Source organism: Mytilus trossulus, chromosome 2, assembly GCF_036588685.1.
Source record: "Mytilus trossulus isolate FHL-02 chromosome 2, PNRI_Mtr1.1.1.hap1, whole genome shotgun sequence".
NCBI classification, from domain to species: domain Eukaryota; kingdom Metazoa; phylum Mollusca; class Bivalvia; order Mytilida; family Mytilidae; genus Mytilus; species Mytilus trossulus.
The window spans coordinates 78,053,620-78,070,618 of NC_086374.1; the positions used below are offsets into that span (position 1 = coordinate 78,053,620).

The window sequence follows — 16,999 nt, forward strand, 5'->3', positions numbered from 1 at the left end:
GGATAAATCTGTTGTAGAGTTGTCATTGGTTCAGACGTACTTATAAATATAATTATTTCTGTGACTGTATCTTACATTAATTTGTAGGATCCTTTACTATAGATAATTTAGCTGATCTGTAAAAAATACCATCTTTATGCCTTATATGTCATGTACTGTAGTACGACGATAGATTAAAACTGACGTGGAAAGGTAACACCCGGTCACCAAAAGCTTCATTTTAATGAAGCCCAGGTGGTCGTATGGTCTACCGCGCAGGCGATTTGGTGTCACGATTTCTCAGTAGCATTGGTTCGAATCCCGGCGAAGGAAGAATATATATATGTCTAAGCGTCAATAACTTCCGATTAAGTGAAAGTAGGCATATGAGGCTTAAAAATCCTACACAGGCAAATTTAATTCACACCAATTTCACTTGAATTTAAATTCCTGTGAATCTCACGTGAAATTCGATTAGTTTATTTGAGTTTTACATGAATCTCATGTGATACTCATGTGAATTTCATGAAATTCGCATGAATTTTGTTCACGTGAACTTCACATATATTTTTAAACTAAATTAATTCAAACAACATCTAAATTTTCAAATTTAATTATAATCATGAAAAATACCATCTTTTTGCTGAAATTTGCTGAAATTTAAATGTTTTGGGAGCAAAAATGATAGATGCTAGCGTTGTTTAATCGAGACACGTGAAGTTCTCTCTGCAGAGGCGGATTAAGGCCCCCCTTTTTGGGGAAAAAATGGTTGCTTATATAGGGAATCACTGAAGCGTGACTGGAGTGGGCCCCCTCATAGGCAGTCAGTGGGACCCCACTTATGAAAATTTCTGGATCCGCCACTGCTCTGTCACTAAGAAGTAGAACCCCATCCATTGCGACTACCTCATCCATGGTTATACCCTTCTTCGTGTTGACCAAGGAAAATTTTAGGCCTTAATACATCAAAACTTGTCTTGGGAAACCCACACCGATGAGATGATGTCACCAGGAAGGCAAACAACACCCTGACTTTCCTAAGAAACATCAGACATTGCCCATCAAAATAAGTTTCATGTATAAGCTCATTTGAGGGAATATCTTTTTCACGTGATTTTCATGTGAGATTCATGTGAAATTCACGTGAGCAAATGTTACCCGTGTGTAGACAAGAGGCTAACGCGTTTGGATTAAGCTTATTGCCTGAAATTTGTTGAAGATTATTTAACACTTTTATATACCAAATACATGTATATTGATGGAAAAAAATTTAGTATAGGGGCATTCATTCACAAAATCTTCAATTTTTCGTATTCAAAGCAGAAATTACTCGTATTTCTCTTTAGTATTGCAAAATCAAATAAGTCATTGTTTCTATTGGAAAAGGGGGAATTGAAGATTCTATCTGAATTTAAAGTTACGTTAAGAAAATTCTCTCTTCACTAATCGAGCCAGTTTGAGCTGGTCACAAATAGACGTTGTAGAAATGACTTTCTTTTGCCAGTCAGATTGTTCTTTCCATCAGTTTTATCGAATATATGAATTTTTTTTAAATACCCATCTATAAAATGTTTTGAGCACCTTAACCTTATGAAATAAATCGATTTCAGGTTAAAAATTAAGTGTCATGCAAGACAATACTTTAAAATTATTTTTTAAACTATCATATTGGGTGAGGTATGAAACCAAAGCAATAGAACTCTACAGTCAAATATGACTTCAAATTGAATTTGCGGATACTTCAGTTTTTTTATAGACTACTCATTGCTTTTGTTTTTTTTCACAATTATTTATACTGCTTCCATAGTATTATCTATTGTTACATGTAATTTACTCTGGTTAATATCTATTACATTGTAGTTTTTGTACCTATAATCCCCCTTTTTGCCCTTGCAACGTACCACAAACTTCAAAAGTATTCCATATGAGAAAAAGAAGATGTGATATGATTGCAAATGAGACAACTCTTCAAATGAGACATAAATTAACAATTATAGGTCCCATACGGGCTTCAAAAATGAGTAAAAGTTATACTGCATAATCTTCAATTTCCGAAATGAATAATGTAAAACAACGAAAATTCTAACGGCCTGATTAATGTTCAAAATAAATAAGAAACAAACAAATATAATATATAGAAACAAACGACAAACACTGCATTACCTTCTCGTGACTTGAAACAGACACATACAGAATGTGGCGGGGTTTACCTTTTTTACGGGCGCGCCAACACTCCCCTAACCTGGGGGCTGGGACCGTGTGTACCAGTGCAACAAGCTACCAAATCAACCTTTATATCCATCTTCTTCATTGTCATCAGCCGTCACAAGACATTTTTTAATATTTCTATACATTTTACTCATGACCACAGGTCTGCACTTGAAAGTTTCTGCTCAAAGCAAACACGTTATTTTGAGTTTTTTTTTACAAGTGCAGACAAGGTATTGTAGGAAGTACGAAGACATGTGTTCCTAAAAAAACACCAGCTTCAAACCATTCCTATCAATTCATCCAAGATTTAACAAATATCTAAAAGGGGGGTTTATGAAGGTGTGATGACAACCATATGCTTGTCTGCAAATTAAAGATGCTGGGGAAACATTATAAAAGACATACACACTATCTTGAATTCGCTCAATTTCATGGTTGGCAACACATTAGATAACGTCGCACTTCACTTTAAGAAGCATAAAATCCATTGGCATTCAAAATTTGAACAGGGTGTTTTGAACTAAACGCATGGTACATTTGTGAAGCCAATTCTAAATGAAAAGGAGCAAAAAGAAAATGGCCACACAAACGATTGACTCAACAATTGATTAGCATTTATGCAATTTCTCTGGTGCCATTTCCTGAGAAAAGTCTTGGCTGTATGCAGTTTTATCGAGTAACCATAAAATGAATTGCAATAAATACGAAGGCATTGACTGAATGGAAGAAGGAAGAAACAATTCATCCGAAGTTGGGTATTCTTCTGTAGAGTCTCGATGTCTTTTCTTAAGTAAATATACTTGCAGCGGAATGAAATATCTGTCCGTTATTTGTATCTATTACAGTTGACGTTGCGATTTTGAGGTCAGTTTTCAATTGACTAGCAGCTGATATGGCATCTCAAACAGTTATTTTGCTACTGAATATTATATGTTATATTTGCCTTGAACTTGTTGAAGTTGTTTGACAGCTATATTTCTATAGAAATCAATGAGTTTCGACTGCATTTTATAAGTAGAATACTTTATATAAGAATCAGCCGGAAGGAAAGATCTATGATATTTATCAAGTAACGGTATCATAAGGAATGACCATTAAATCATTATCAATAGCCAAAATAAAATTAGTAAAAATCGTGATCTGAGATATCTGCTTCCACGGGTTTGGATTTTACTTTCTTTTTTCTTTTTTAGCAAATTATTTGCAATGCAAACAACATGACAGAGTGCTTGAAGTTTAAAAGATGGACGGGAAACTATTTCAACTTTAACTTTGTCTGACACGGATAAAACATTCTTAACACGCTCATCTGATTCAAACTTAAGTAGTTTTTGATCTTTTGAAAATGTTTTGTTCCAACAAAATAAAAGCGCTCCAGTTGAACGACTGCAAATACCCGAAATTAAGGGACAACAGATAATTGTATGTCGTCATTGAATATCAAAGATAAGAAGCTTCTTTGCTCTAAAAAGGGGAACACATATGTTTACTAGTGTAACTTTTGTAGCACGAACGATGATAATCTGCCTTCACGGAGTTCTTCAAATTAACATGTTCACCTCATCCAATCTTTTATCCAATGCAGATACAAAAATCGACTTCCCTATACTGGTAAAGTAACTAAAAATTTCAGTCGATTTTTTTTTTTTTGGGGGGGGGGGGGGCATATTATTTAAGCACTACATAAAATTTAACGACTTATTGTCTTTTCTTTGGACTTAATGGAGCAAGTTGCAACGGACTTGACGTATCACGGAATATTTACTGAAATTATCCGTCAATTATTTTATTTTTACAATAACACTTTTTTTAATGTTTTATAAGAAAAAAATCATAGAATATAAACATATACAAACAACGTATGTGGCATATATCAGTGCACTTTGATAAAGATGTGTGTATATAATAGCGAAAAAGGTAGTAATTTCATATATCAGTTGAGAGCAAATTATTGACTAATACACAAAATGTGACGGACGGCAAGTGATTGAATTCCGTGTTGAAATTAAAGTACTCATTCTTTTTCCATTGATTTCTAAAGTTTTTTTTCATATTTTGTTTCCGAAATTTTGATCACTTATTATTTTTATGAAATACTATATGCTTAAAATATAATGGGATAATCTTTATTACTACTATGAAGAAGAAACTAAAGTTTGTGTCCAAATTTGCAATTAAAATTACCACAATTTTAAACAGTCAAACTTCGCAAATTTTATAGATTAGAAGAAAATAAAGTACTGAATAGAATATTTTGACATATAAATATAGCTTCAGGAAAAACTATTTCAATTAAATGTCGACAAACAGACACAATTTTACATTTTGAAAAAGGGGGGTTGAAACTCTCCAATATACTACTATAGTCATTAAAACGACTTTTTAGAAAAATGTGGCCGTACGAAATTCTGACGACAGGGCAAAAACGAAAGAAGACATATTTGTCTTTAAGTTAAGACCATTTTTAGCCGTGTGTTATTTTGGGAGATTAAACTCGCGATCTAGACGACTTTTTACACTTCTGTCACCGCACTAATCTAGTCTTTTTCAATTCTTAACCTGAATTTAAGTGACTAATTTTTTTTTTTTTATAAAATATTGATACGATTGTTTACCAGTCATAAACGAAAGTCAAATCTCTTTGGCATTATACATCGGAAGCCCTCACAGTCATCGCAATGTAAAAATCAGGTGAAAATTAATTCTCACTGATGGGTATAAATAGAAATAGGCCTCAGAACTTATATAGAACTTCTATCAAATTAAAGGATAGTGAACGTGAACATATGTTTGTCAATAATGTTTAGAAACGCGTGCGGTCTCATTTAATTTCTATAGTATTCATAGTGCAATGCGATATGGAATTTACTCTTCAATGGTATTCAACACATATCATTGATCAGACTTCAACAAATGTTTCACAAAATTACAAACGAAAATATTGCCATTCCTTCACAAAATTAAATTTATTACAGAAGAGTCAGTACGTCACAAGATCCACCAACAAAGATGCTTACAGACAAATCCAATGTAACAGCTACAAATTGTCTTTCTTTTGTCAAACAAGTAAAGACTGGAACAAATTGTCCTCAGTCATAACAAAAAACACCACCACAGAAACCTTCAAGGATGCACTCACGCACGATGTGCTCCTTGATACATATCCACACCTGAAGTAATCAGGCAATCATATGTTTTATCTTAAATTAAAAATAAAAAATAAAAAATGTAATATTTAAAAAAAAATCTAAATAAAAACAAAGAAAAATCTAAAAACAAAGAAAAATTGTAAAAATTAATAATATAACAAATATATATACAAAAATATGGAATACATATATGTTAAACTATATTTATAAATACATAAATTTGAAAAATTATACCAGGCATGCGCCGGAAAGTAAACATCAGTATGAAACTAAGAAGAAGAAAAAGAAGAAGAACTTGACAAATAATCAGTTTTGAAGACAATCTACATGATCTAGTAGATAATTTGCAAAATGCTGACTTTTACAATTAAAAATTAAAAGTATTACCTTATACATTTTCACGCCGCATGGAAAAATATTGGGTACAAGTTGGTTGAGTACTAGAGGCCGAAGCTTCGAGGTACGAGTTAACATGTATCCGATTTTGTCCCTATTTGAGACTGAATTTGGTAATTGGTGAAACCCTACGAGACTGGAAACGAGAGGCGCGTTGTACAAGTTTCTAATTTGTCAACATTGGAAAAAAGTAAACAAAAAAATCTTGTTTTTGTTCTGTGATCTGAATATCTGTCACTGCTCCAAGAATAAAAGTCGTTTATAAATGATCATACAGGTAACTGAGAGTGCATCATAAATCATTTATAATTTAATTTCCATGGCAGTCATAGAGCACAGTATCTTTCTGGGACGCAGGAAGGCTAGCTGCGGAACCGTAGCTCATAGGTCCTTATGTTATTTTTTGACTATTTGCGGACCAGCTGCGGAACCGTAGCTCATAGGTCTTTGACTATTTGCGGACCATCTATGGTCCGCAAATAGTCCAAAATAACATAAGGACCTACATATACAATGTATGAGCTACGGTTCCGCAGCTACAGGAAGGCATCCCAGAAAATAAATAAAATAGACTTGCCAGACGTCATAATTATTTGGACTAAGAGCACAGGTACTTTTTTCTATCCATGGGCATGGGCATGGGAAGACCCACTATCAACTGATCAATGTAAATATACGTTGATAGTGGGTCTTCCCATGGATAGTGACAAGGAATGTAGGACAGAAAGTCACAGGACAAAAAGTCACGGACAAAAAGTCACGGACAAAAAGTCACAGGACAAAAAGTCACAATTTAGTTTTTAGAATATTTTTCTTTAAGCAAGAAAAAATAATTTAAAAAATAAAAGTTTTGTTTTTTTCTTGAAGTGTTAAACTTAAAGCAACTTTGTAATTAAAAAGTATTCAATAAATATCAATAATGATCAAATAATTGTTATGAAAACAAGATGTCATCATGACATGGTACTTAAATGGCTTCATGGTGCCAAGAAATATCATTTTTGAATGATTAAAATTTACTATTTTTTTATTTAACAAAGCTTATGAACAATGTCCTACACTTCAAAATGAATAGATGTAATATAAAGATAATATTTCAAGATCTTTCTTTTATATATTCAAACAATTGTCGAAGGATTAATTGTGACTTTTTGTCCTGTGACTTTTTGTCCTATCTAATTTGTGACTTTATGTCCTGTGACTTTTTGTCCTGTGACTTTCTGTCCGTTTACCGTGACAAGTGCCTGTGTAGGATTAAATAGTGTCCCCCATGAAATTATGTCCCATGAACAAAATTTCACAGACATAATCTATGAAATTTGGTCCAGGACATAATTTTATTATAAAATGTTGTCCACCTCTATGTAAAAGTGTCCCTTCACAGGAGATTTTATTGTGACCTTCCTTCGTTGGACATTTTTTCATAGTGAAATCATGTCCATATTGCTTAAAAGTCTTGTCTAATACCGAAAAATTTATTTAACAAAAAATAATAAGACTAAATTGACATTTGTATATAAATAAGCAATAGGAATCTATGAATTGTTTTAACATCTTTGAATTATCTTTTTTAACAAGATCAATAATATCAGGAATAATATTCATAAATGTTTGATGGCAATTATGATTAAATTACAAGTTGTAATGTTTGCTTTTGTGGTTTTTTTTGTGTCAATATGTATATAATATATTTCATTGTTTTTAATTTGAAACTGCTTTGCCTTCTTTCTAAATGATCTCCTATCCTTATTTTTTAATTCTGGAGGGTATTGACCATCAGACACATAATTATACAGCTGTTTATATTCATCACTTTCCATTTTTGTTCACATCTGTGTTGTCTTTATTTAAATTTCAACTATATATGATTTAACAAATTGATTAAAACATTTCAATGATTTATAAATTATTTCCCTTCTATAGGGACAGAAAAAAATAGCTACACTATGAAATATTGTCCTTTGTGGCATATTTTCATAAACATCCATGAAATTATGTGCAAGTACTAGGGACAATTTTTCACTAAGGGAAACACTATTTTATGGTTTACAAATGTGATATTTTCTCCCATGAAAAAAATGTCACGACTAAACTGTGAAATAATGTTCTAGAGGACACAATTTCATGGGACACTTTTTTGGCTTACACCTGTGGCAAAGAGTCTGTTCGCCCTTGGTTGTTAGCTAGGGTTATGATCACAGATCCCGCTTACTGTTTTGTCACATTTCCGTATCCAGCTCACACTATGTATGTACATGTAAGCATAAAGCAATTATCATTTTTTTTGGTAATTTCCTGTGTCCTGTTGGACTTCATTTCCCCTTTTTTACGGCGCAATAATTTGACTTTCTTGTGTCACGCCTACAGCAATCGGGCTTAGACCCCAATGTTACCCACTGGGTTAATTCTCCCTACTTTTATTTAAAATATTAGTACACAATGTATTGGGTTATTTTAAAAAGTTTAATAAACTAATATTGAATGCTTTTATTTATACAAATTTTTATTAAAAATATTTTCATTATTCTGCAATCCAAAGTATGGAATAATTAAACACTCAAAATAAAAAAAATGTCCTAATGTGGAATTATTCAAGAAACATTGTTATAATAATTTTCTTGAAAATTATGTGCAAGTCAAATAATTTGTTTTCCTTTAACAAAACTTTTTCAAATATTGCCATTTAAATTATTACCATTTGTATATTTGAATAATTGAATTGTGTATATACTAGCATGACTAGTAATATACAGTCTGCACGGTTAGCCACTAGTCCGATGCCCCAGACTAGTAAAATTTCATTCGGACTAGTAATTTTTTGAAAAATTTTGTTTGGCCCAATAAGAAAAATGTCAGAATATTGGTCTTCAGACTTGTAGTTGAAAAAGTTTTTGGTTCAGACTGAATATATATGGACCATAATTTGCTATAGTATTGGGCTCGTTTCCTATAACGATAGAAAATTGATTAAATTGTGTATTACTGTAAGAAAAGTTGTAACTACATCTAAAAATGCCTTTATTTTTATCAACATACAAGTGTATGCTACTCTTCCCTAGAAAAAAAATTGAAATTAACAAATTTCGAAGATTATACAACCGTATTTTTGTGTCGTTTCTAGCGTTACTTTTCGCTTCCGAAGTGCATGAGGCAGATTTTACAATAAGAATGAATTATTGTTTATGTGTATCCATCAAAAAAGCAATTGCTGAAACTGTGAAACAGACTGTGTAATGGAGTAATGCATTATGTTATTGAATAAAATGTGTCTTTCTGAGTAAATAAAAATAAAAATTACTCTGTGTTTGTGTTTTTTGTTGGAATTAGAGGGTTTTCAATTTCAAAATATTGGACATGGAATAGACATCATGACCTACTTTACTGACATCCAGCTTATTTGGAGTGGAATTTTTAAGTATTATTTATAAGTGGAGCCTAATAACATGGACTTATATTTTAATAAAAAGTCTTCTTTTGTGTTTTACTCATAACTTTAAGGCAGATTTTTATTGGTAAAGGCTAAAAAAGGTAATTTAATAATATTGTTGCTAACGTCACGTCTTTTCCGTCCATTGTGGTATGTCACAATCGCAATTTTCTTGTTGGTTCTCAGACAGCCAATTGTAGTTATTTTTATCCCGGGTTTTATAAATAATTGAAAATAACAATCATATTAAATTTGGATGACGTAAGGGGGTCAAAGGACTTGAGGAATCAATATCATTGGCTGTTTTATTTTTTGCAAACGTTACTGCTCTAGGTTTCCGTCCAAATCAGTGTCACGTGAGCAACATATATTTAGATCTGTAACTCTCCTGTATAGGAGTTACGATATCGCCCTTTGCAGAAATAGATTCGGAGTCAGTTCCTTCACATGATGGGGAAGCAAAGAAGGCAAGTTGTATGTAATATCGTTACAAGAGGACCTTAAATGTATTCCGTCCATCAAAAAGACATTCGCAACAAAACGTAATATCATGATAGTAGATGTTGCTAATGTTACTATTACGAATTGGGTTCTTGTGTATTCATTTGATATAAAGTACACCTGCATATGACATTCTGTATATTTAGAAATTCTAAACCAGATTGTACAATTTTATTACTCCAGGCACATATTAAACATCACTGTTTGCATACATTTTAACTTTTAAAGATGTTGTTGCTCATGTGACATGTCCAAATGTCGCTAACGTTACTATTTTTTTGGTTTCTTGTGTATTCATTTGATATAAAGTACACCTGCAAATGACATTCTGTATATTTAGAAATTCTAAACCAGACTGTACAATTTTATTACTCCAGGCACATATTAAACATCACTGTGTGCATACATTTTAACTTTTAAAGATGTTGTTGCTCATGTGACATGTCCAAATGTCGCTAACGTTACTCATTTTTGTCTCCGTCACGTTAGCAACATGAAAGTAGGAGACAGAACACAATACTGTAAAATCTGCCATAACGCTGACTGATTTATAGATACTGGCAAATTCGTAACTTCTGCTTTCAAATAATAATATTTAAATTGTTTTTTGTTGTAAAGTTCTAATCATTTCATGTGACTAACATGTGATCACGCCATGGAAAAATAATTGATGGTTTCCCCTAACCCGACCGGGTCATTTTTTAACCGCCGAGTCATTTAATTTTATTGCAAAAAAAAATAAATATAAAAAAATATAATTTTTTTTTTTTTTTTTTTTTTTTTGGCAGAGACATTCTTAAGTGTTGAAACTATGCAAGTTTATAGTTCCACTATAGAAACAAAACATATAGATATAAAATTATGCATGGTAACAAAAAAAAACAAAAAAAAAAAAAAAAAAACTGCCTGCCGGGTCTTTCAAATTTCCCCATGTTAGGGGAAACCAACAATTAATTTTCCATGGCCTCACACCCTTACCGTATGGAATACTAGGTCTAACATTGTTTATGTTTCCAACGGGATGTTAGCAAACATAATCTGTAGACTTGTTTAGTCTTGTTTAAAAAAGGAAAATACAATTTTTTAAAGAGATCGTGTCGGGGGTTCTAATACTTTTCCTATGTGCATAATGTTACATACGATCTTGAGTGAAAATAAATGCCCAATGACTTGACAAAATCGATTTCAGATTTGACAGACGTTATAGCACACTTTGTGTCCGGATAACGATGTAAAGGATCCTTGGAAAATTCAATGGACATTACGTCTCTTATCATTGTGCTGATGCTCGTTGGATTGATTTTGCTTCAGCAGTAAATATTACTGGATATTTTAGGTGAATAAAGATAATTTAATAAAAAATACATGTTAATATACATGTACAAAGTTGGTATCTTTGTCACAATTTAAAATAATTTTTTTTTTAATCATGTTCTGCAAACACTTTTCAGAAATGCAATACATTTGTCAAATTAGAAGTAAACTTTTACCATTCATGATTTGAAAGGAAGTACTTTATTGATTTTAGCCCACTAAAGTAGGTTAAAATGTGGAAACCATGTACAGGTCACAAATATCACATGGTGCCTATTTTAAAGATTTTAATTCCAAGTTAGAAGTTTTTTTCTTTACTAGATTTAAAGAATTTTACATTGCCAATGATTTGGAATAAATTGTATATAACTGGAATTTCAAAACCAAATATAAATACATTTTTTTGGCTAAAACATCAAGATACAAAGATTATGGTATCCTGTATCAATGAAGAAAATATGGAAATTTCTGAATAAATTGTACTAAATTGTTTTCAAAACAAGCACATATTTAGGAGTTTTTTTTATACTGTTACATTTAAGATGGATTTTAAGAAAAAGTATACTGTTCAGATTATTTTAAGCAGATTTTGCAATAAAATAAAGCTAAAAAAATGCTTTTAGTTTCTTATGGTTTCCTATCGCATTTAAAAAACGTTTTTTAATTTAACATTGAAAATAGATTTTAAATATTAACATGAAGCAAGTAACACTAGCAGGGATCGAATTTAAGCTTTTTAGTGTACTGGCCAGCCGGACCAGTGGACTTAAAATTTACTGGTCCTGCAGATAACCACTAAAAAATATGACAGATGTTTAGTTTTATTTTCCTCAGCTGCTTCCCTCTTCTTTATTCCAGTAGATTTTTGTGCTGTTCTGTTTGTTCATGAGCAAGTACAAAATCTTGCTTAAAATTTGAAGCTCCCTTTATAAAATACATTTCTCCTCTAGGTCTGTCAATGCAAATTGTTCACATGCTTAACAATGCATTACATTACGATCGACTTTACAATTTAACCATCTTTTTCCAAGGTTATTTTATATTTACGTTTCCTTTTGTCAGTTTGAAAAATCTTCCTTTTGAATGTCGCTTAATTAATTTGCTTTTTTTGCCCATCGTTTTAACTCCATCTAAACATTTCCACATTTTGTGTTGTTGTTTAGTGCGCTCACCTGAGATATTAATTAAATACTTTTAAAATAGTACCCTAAATATAATTTCTCAGGTTTATTTTTTTTGTAAACAAACCAAGATAGAGATGTAATCAGTGATTTTAACGAAAAATTTCTACTGCTCCCTGGACCACAAACTGACAACATATACTGGTCCGACACCAATTCTACTGGTCTCGGACCACCGAACCAGCGCCAATTTCGACCCCTGACTAGTAATGGTGTTCATTTATGTCTTTCAAAACCTACATGTATTGTGCAAAATAAAGAAAATAAAGTTTGGTTTCCTGTCACGTAAACGGTGAATCAAAATGTATTAATTTTTTCCTCGAAAAACTCAATTGTTCCATTAATACTATTCTAACACCAACACAACCCACAGAATAAAAGTTAAAGTTTTAGAACTTATAAAAAAGGATGCAAAAAGAAACCAAAGGCCGAATACCAAATTATGGTCCATATTGTAAATTAATATATATTGTTTTTTAATGTATGAATGAATGTTAACTGTATGTATGTATTTTGTTTGAGGGCCTCAATGAAAACTAGACTAGTTCTAATTGAGTTACCCTCTTTAAAATAAGAATTTATTATAACTATTATTATATTCATTGGGTTGTAAAACTTTGACCAAATATTAAAAAAACAAAGTTCAGTTTGTATGAAGCGCGGAAGCACTTCATTCTAAAAATGTATGCACGGTCAAAGCTTTTACATCCCTATGAAATTACTTAAAGAAGCATTCAATGGTATTTGGAATGCAGCTGTATTACCATTGGCACATCTCATTTCTATGGAGATTGATTAGCCTTCAGTCATGGTCCATTGACTTTAATGTTCATCATACATTGTAACAAATTAACAAATATATATGCTGGCCATATTTTCACCTTACAAACTACTCTGTGAACAGACTAAACTGTGTAGTTTGAAAATTTTTTAAGGCCTGACATCCGCTAGATATAAAGTTAAATGTACTTTGTATATCAAAAAGATGAGATCTTTTTTGGAATTAATGTGCATTTTTGTCGAGCCTTCGACTTTAGTCGAAAAAGCGAGACTAAGCGATCCTACTTTGCGTCAGCGTCGTCGTCGGCGGCGTCCACAAATATTCACTCTGCGGTTAAAGTTTTTGAAATTTTAATAACTTTCTTAAACTATAATGGATTTCTATCAAACTTGGTCAGAAGCTTGTTTATGATCATAAGATAGTATCCAGAAGTAAATTTTGTAAAAATAAAATTCTATTTTTTCTGTATTTTACTTATAAATGGACTTAGTTTTTTCTGCGGGGAAACATTACATTCACTCTGAGGTTAAAGTTTTTAGAATTTTAATAACTTTCTTAAACTATCCTTGGTTTGTTCCAAACTTGGACAGAAACTTGCTTATGATCATAAGATAGTATCCAGAAGTAAATTTTGTAAACAAATGAATCCATTTTTTCTGTATTTTACTTTTAAATGGACTTAGTTTTTCTACGGGGAAACATAACATTCACTCTGTGGTAAAAGTTTTTAAAATTTTAATAACTTTCTTAAACTATCCTGGGTTTGTACTAAACTTGGACAAAAGCTTATTTATGATCATTAGATAGTATCCAGAAGTAAATTTTGTAAAAAGACAACTCCATTTTTTCTGTTTTTTTACTTTTAAATGGACTTAGATTTTCTTCCAGTGAACATTACATACAGTCTGCAGTTAAAGTTTTCAAAACATTTATTAGATTCATTAATTATTCTAGATTTTTACCAAACTTGGACAGAAGCTTCTTACAATCATAAGATAGTATCAAGAGGAATATTTTTATTGATTTTTTTCCTCATTTTTGTTTAGCCTGTGATTTACAGCAAAAGTAGGCGAGACACTGGGTTCCGCGGAACCCTTACACATTTTTTCCTAAAGTGTTGCTTGCCTATTGCAGTTTCAACATTTGCATTATCGAAATTACAAGACGTATCTCTGAGATAACAGTTTATTACATGTACATGACATGATCATGATGTATTAACAATTTTCTTTTTCACCTTTCATGATTTATTGTCCATGGTGGATTAATATTGGACCATAGAATATAGCAAAATTCACAAAATCCAGTTCACTGTCAATTTGGCATCTCATTCCTTTTTGTCTGTTATCATGAGAAAGAGAAACTCAAAACAGCAAAAATTATCAGTAACATTTGTTGTAATTAGTAAGACTAGATCAACTTTTTTGCCAACATGGCTGAAATAGTCAGTCATAAAGATTCTGAAAAGTTGTAGGCATGGTCTTTACAAATGCACTTAACTTTATTATCAAATTTTATTTATAGAACTTTTAAACATGCAGAAGGCACGAGAAGAATTGATAAGTGTTGCAGAAAGGGGAGAACTTGATCAGTTTGTCTCTTTCTTGAAATTGGTAAGTACAATGTAAGTGGAATCTGTAATTTAAAGCTGATTCATTATTATATGTTTGAAACTGTCTTTGTTAGTGTTGGTTTATCATGAATTTAAGTAATCAGCACTTTTTGGCTTTTATGCAGAATTTGCAAAACATGAATTTAATATAAATATCCACAATTAAAAATATGATTTTACCTAACAATCCATGAAAATTGGTAATAAAACAAAATGAATTCACATAGATTAAAAGTTGGGTCATTTTCAACATGTTCAAAAACATACTGAGCTAAAAGCTTAAGATAGACACAATATGTCGTTAATTCAAGGATGGACCATAACATTCAAGAATCAGAATCAAAATTAATCATTATTTAAAAAAAAAACAGATATAAAAAAAATTGTGTTAACAAGTGTGGAAGAATATCTCAAGAACATGTTGCGAGAAAATATGAATGAATGCCTACTCAAATCCATACAATGTATTCTATTAGAAAAATTTATTTATTCAGATGAGTATCCACTATAAACTTCTACTGCACTATAATTAAAGTAGTATAGTAAAAAGACATACAAATGCATGAAAATAATATATACATGTAACTGTTATAACGTGACGGTACCCAAATTGCACCTATTTTGACAGTTTTTTCACCTACGTTTTTTTATGATCAAGAAATAAATGTCCTTAATGTGTTTATTTTGTAGCCCTATCCTTCTTTAATGAATCGGTACACCAATTTAATTTTTAATCCATATTGAGTCATACAAAAAATGGGTTTGAATCAACCTCCAAACTACCCATGATCCTGTAATGAGGAGTACCCAAATTGCATCCATGCTTAAATTCACATCGTCAAACGTCTAATAACCGAGCTTTTGTTTAATTTTTTCAAATATTTTGAACAATTGGATATTAGTCCATGCTTACTCTTCATATTTTACGAAATGGATACTTATACAATATTGTATTTGCTAATTTTAAAAAGATGACGTTTTGATGACGTCGCATGATGACGTTTTCGTACATTTTGCTTTTTTCAGTAAACAGTCCATCTGTTGATAAATACTGTGAACGTTTTGTATATATCTAAATATGTTTACCTATGTTGAAAGACGTGCATAGTATCAAATCATAAAAATACAAAATGTTTAGTCTCTAGGAAATCTTGTAAGATTTCTGTTGCTATTTTTTTCTAAATAGGTGCAATTTGGGTACTCGGTGCAATTTGGGTACCCATACGTTATATACAAATATTATTATAATATATAGCAACAAACCAAAGTATACTGATTTGTATCACTACAATATAAAATTTATTATGGTGAGGCTGATTTCCTTGTCATTTATTCATCATTCACGCACGAACTTGTAGCAGAAATAAATATATATCTGAACATGAATAGAGATGTGATTTTTTTTCTGAGACAAGTACTTGTGACAATCAACAATAACTTGCTGTCATCCGATGTTCAGTATGTCAGTACTTTGATTTTTCTTTAGTGCAAAACAGATGGGCATGATTTACAAGAGGTGTTGAGTGGCTGTAGCAAGCCTCAACTGGATAAATTATGGGACAGTATACAACAGAAATGTGCCACTACATTTATGAGTTTAGAGGTTGCAGAAGAGAATGAAGATCAAATGCAAGAGGTACATATTGTTAATATAGTCAAAAAGGTCAACTCTATTTGTCTAGTCCCATTTTTTTAGACCCATTTTTGTAGAAATGCCTAAACTGGTAGATCACCCCTGTTGTAAAGTTAATTTTCCTATTCTGTTATAATGAAACTTATGTAAATGGTTATAAATGTAGGTTTGACTGAATTCACAAGACTTATTTCATCAATTGCTGTTTTTAAAAGCCAGTCTAATTATGGTTTACATTTGTCCATTCATCCACTGACTGTCAGTCTGTATAACATGTTAAAACTTAGAACAATTACTCAAGTTTCCTTTTTACCTTCTCTGATGTTATTTTAACACAACAGAAGCAATTGTTTACATATTGTGCATTACATGTACATGTACATATACATGCATACATTTTGTAGAATCTATTTTTCTATGATGATTTACAAATGTAGATATAAGTTCTTAACATAACAGAATCATGTTAAACATTGTTAAATGTGAAATAAATTTGTATGGTTTATGCAGTCAGGGATATAACTCTATAGGGTTATTACAGGAAAATAACATACATTTGTTATTGTGGACTAAAAAATAGTTATCAAGACTATGCATTTAGTTTCTGCGCAAAGTCTCAAGAGTTCCCAAGAGCCCACTATAAATGAAGTAATTTTACAAATAACAAGCATATGTTATTACAGATTTAGAAAATTTAAGGTGAAAGTATCTGTAATAACACACACAAGTTATTTCCTGGAATAACCCTATAGAGTTATATCTCTGACTGATATGTGAAGATGACCACCAAAGCAAGGCCAAACTTTGACCACCCA

The 16,999-nt window shown here is 31.4% G+C and overlaps 1 protein-coding gene across 2 annotated transcripts in view; it reads left to right on the forward strand.

The window, feature by feature from the left end:
• The first annotated feature begins 5,868 nt into the window (after nucleotides 1–5,868).
• LOC134708045 (condensin-2 complex subunit G2-like) overlaps nucleotides 5,869–16,999 on the forward strand; it is a 71,891-nt gene continuing 60,760 nt past the window's right edge. Inside the window, exons 1-3 of one of the 2 annotated variants that reach the window (XM_063568305.1) lie at nucleotides 5,869–5,925; nucleotides 14,464–14,552; nucleotides 16,038–16,187. In XM_063568305.1, the coding sequence (XP_063424375.1) occupies nucleotides 14,475–14,552; nucleotides 16,038–16,187 (228 nt within the window). In that variant the 5' untranslated portion in view covers nucleotides 5,869–5,925; nucleotides 14,464–14,474. Of the gene's footprint in view, nucleotides 6,013–14,463; nucleotides 14,553–16,037; nucleotides 16,188–16,999 lie in introns of both variants that reach the window. The other variant, XM_063568304.1, reaches the window with a different exon arrangement.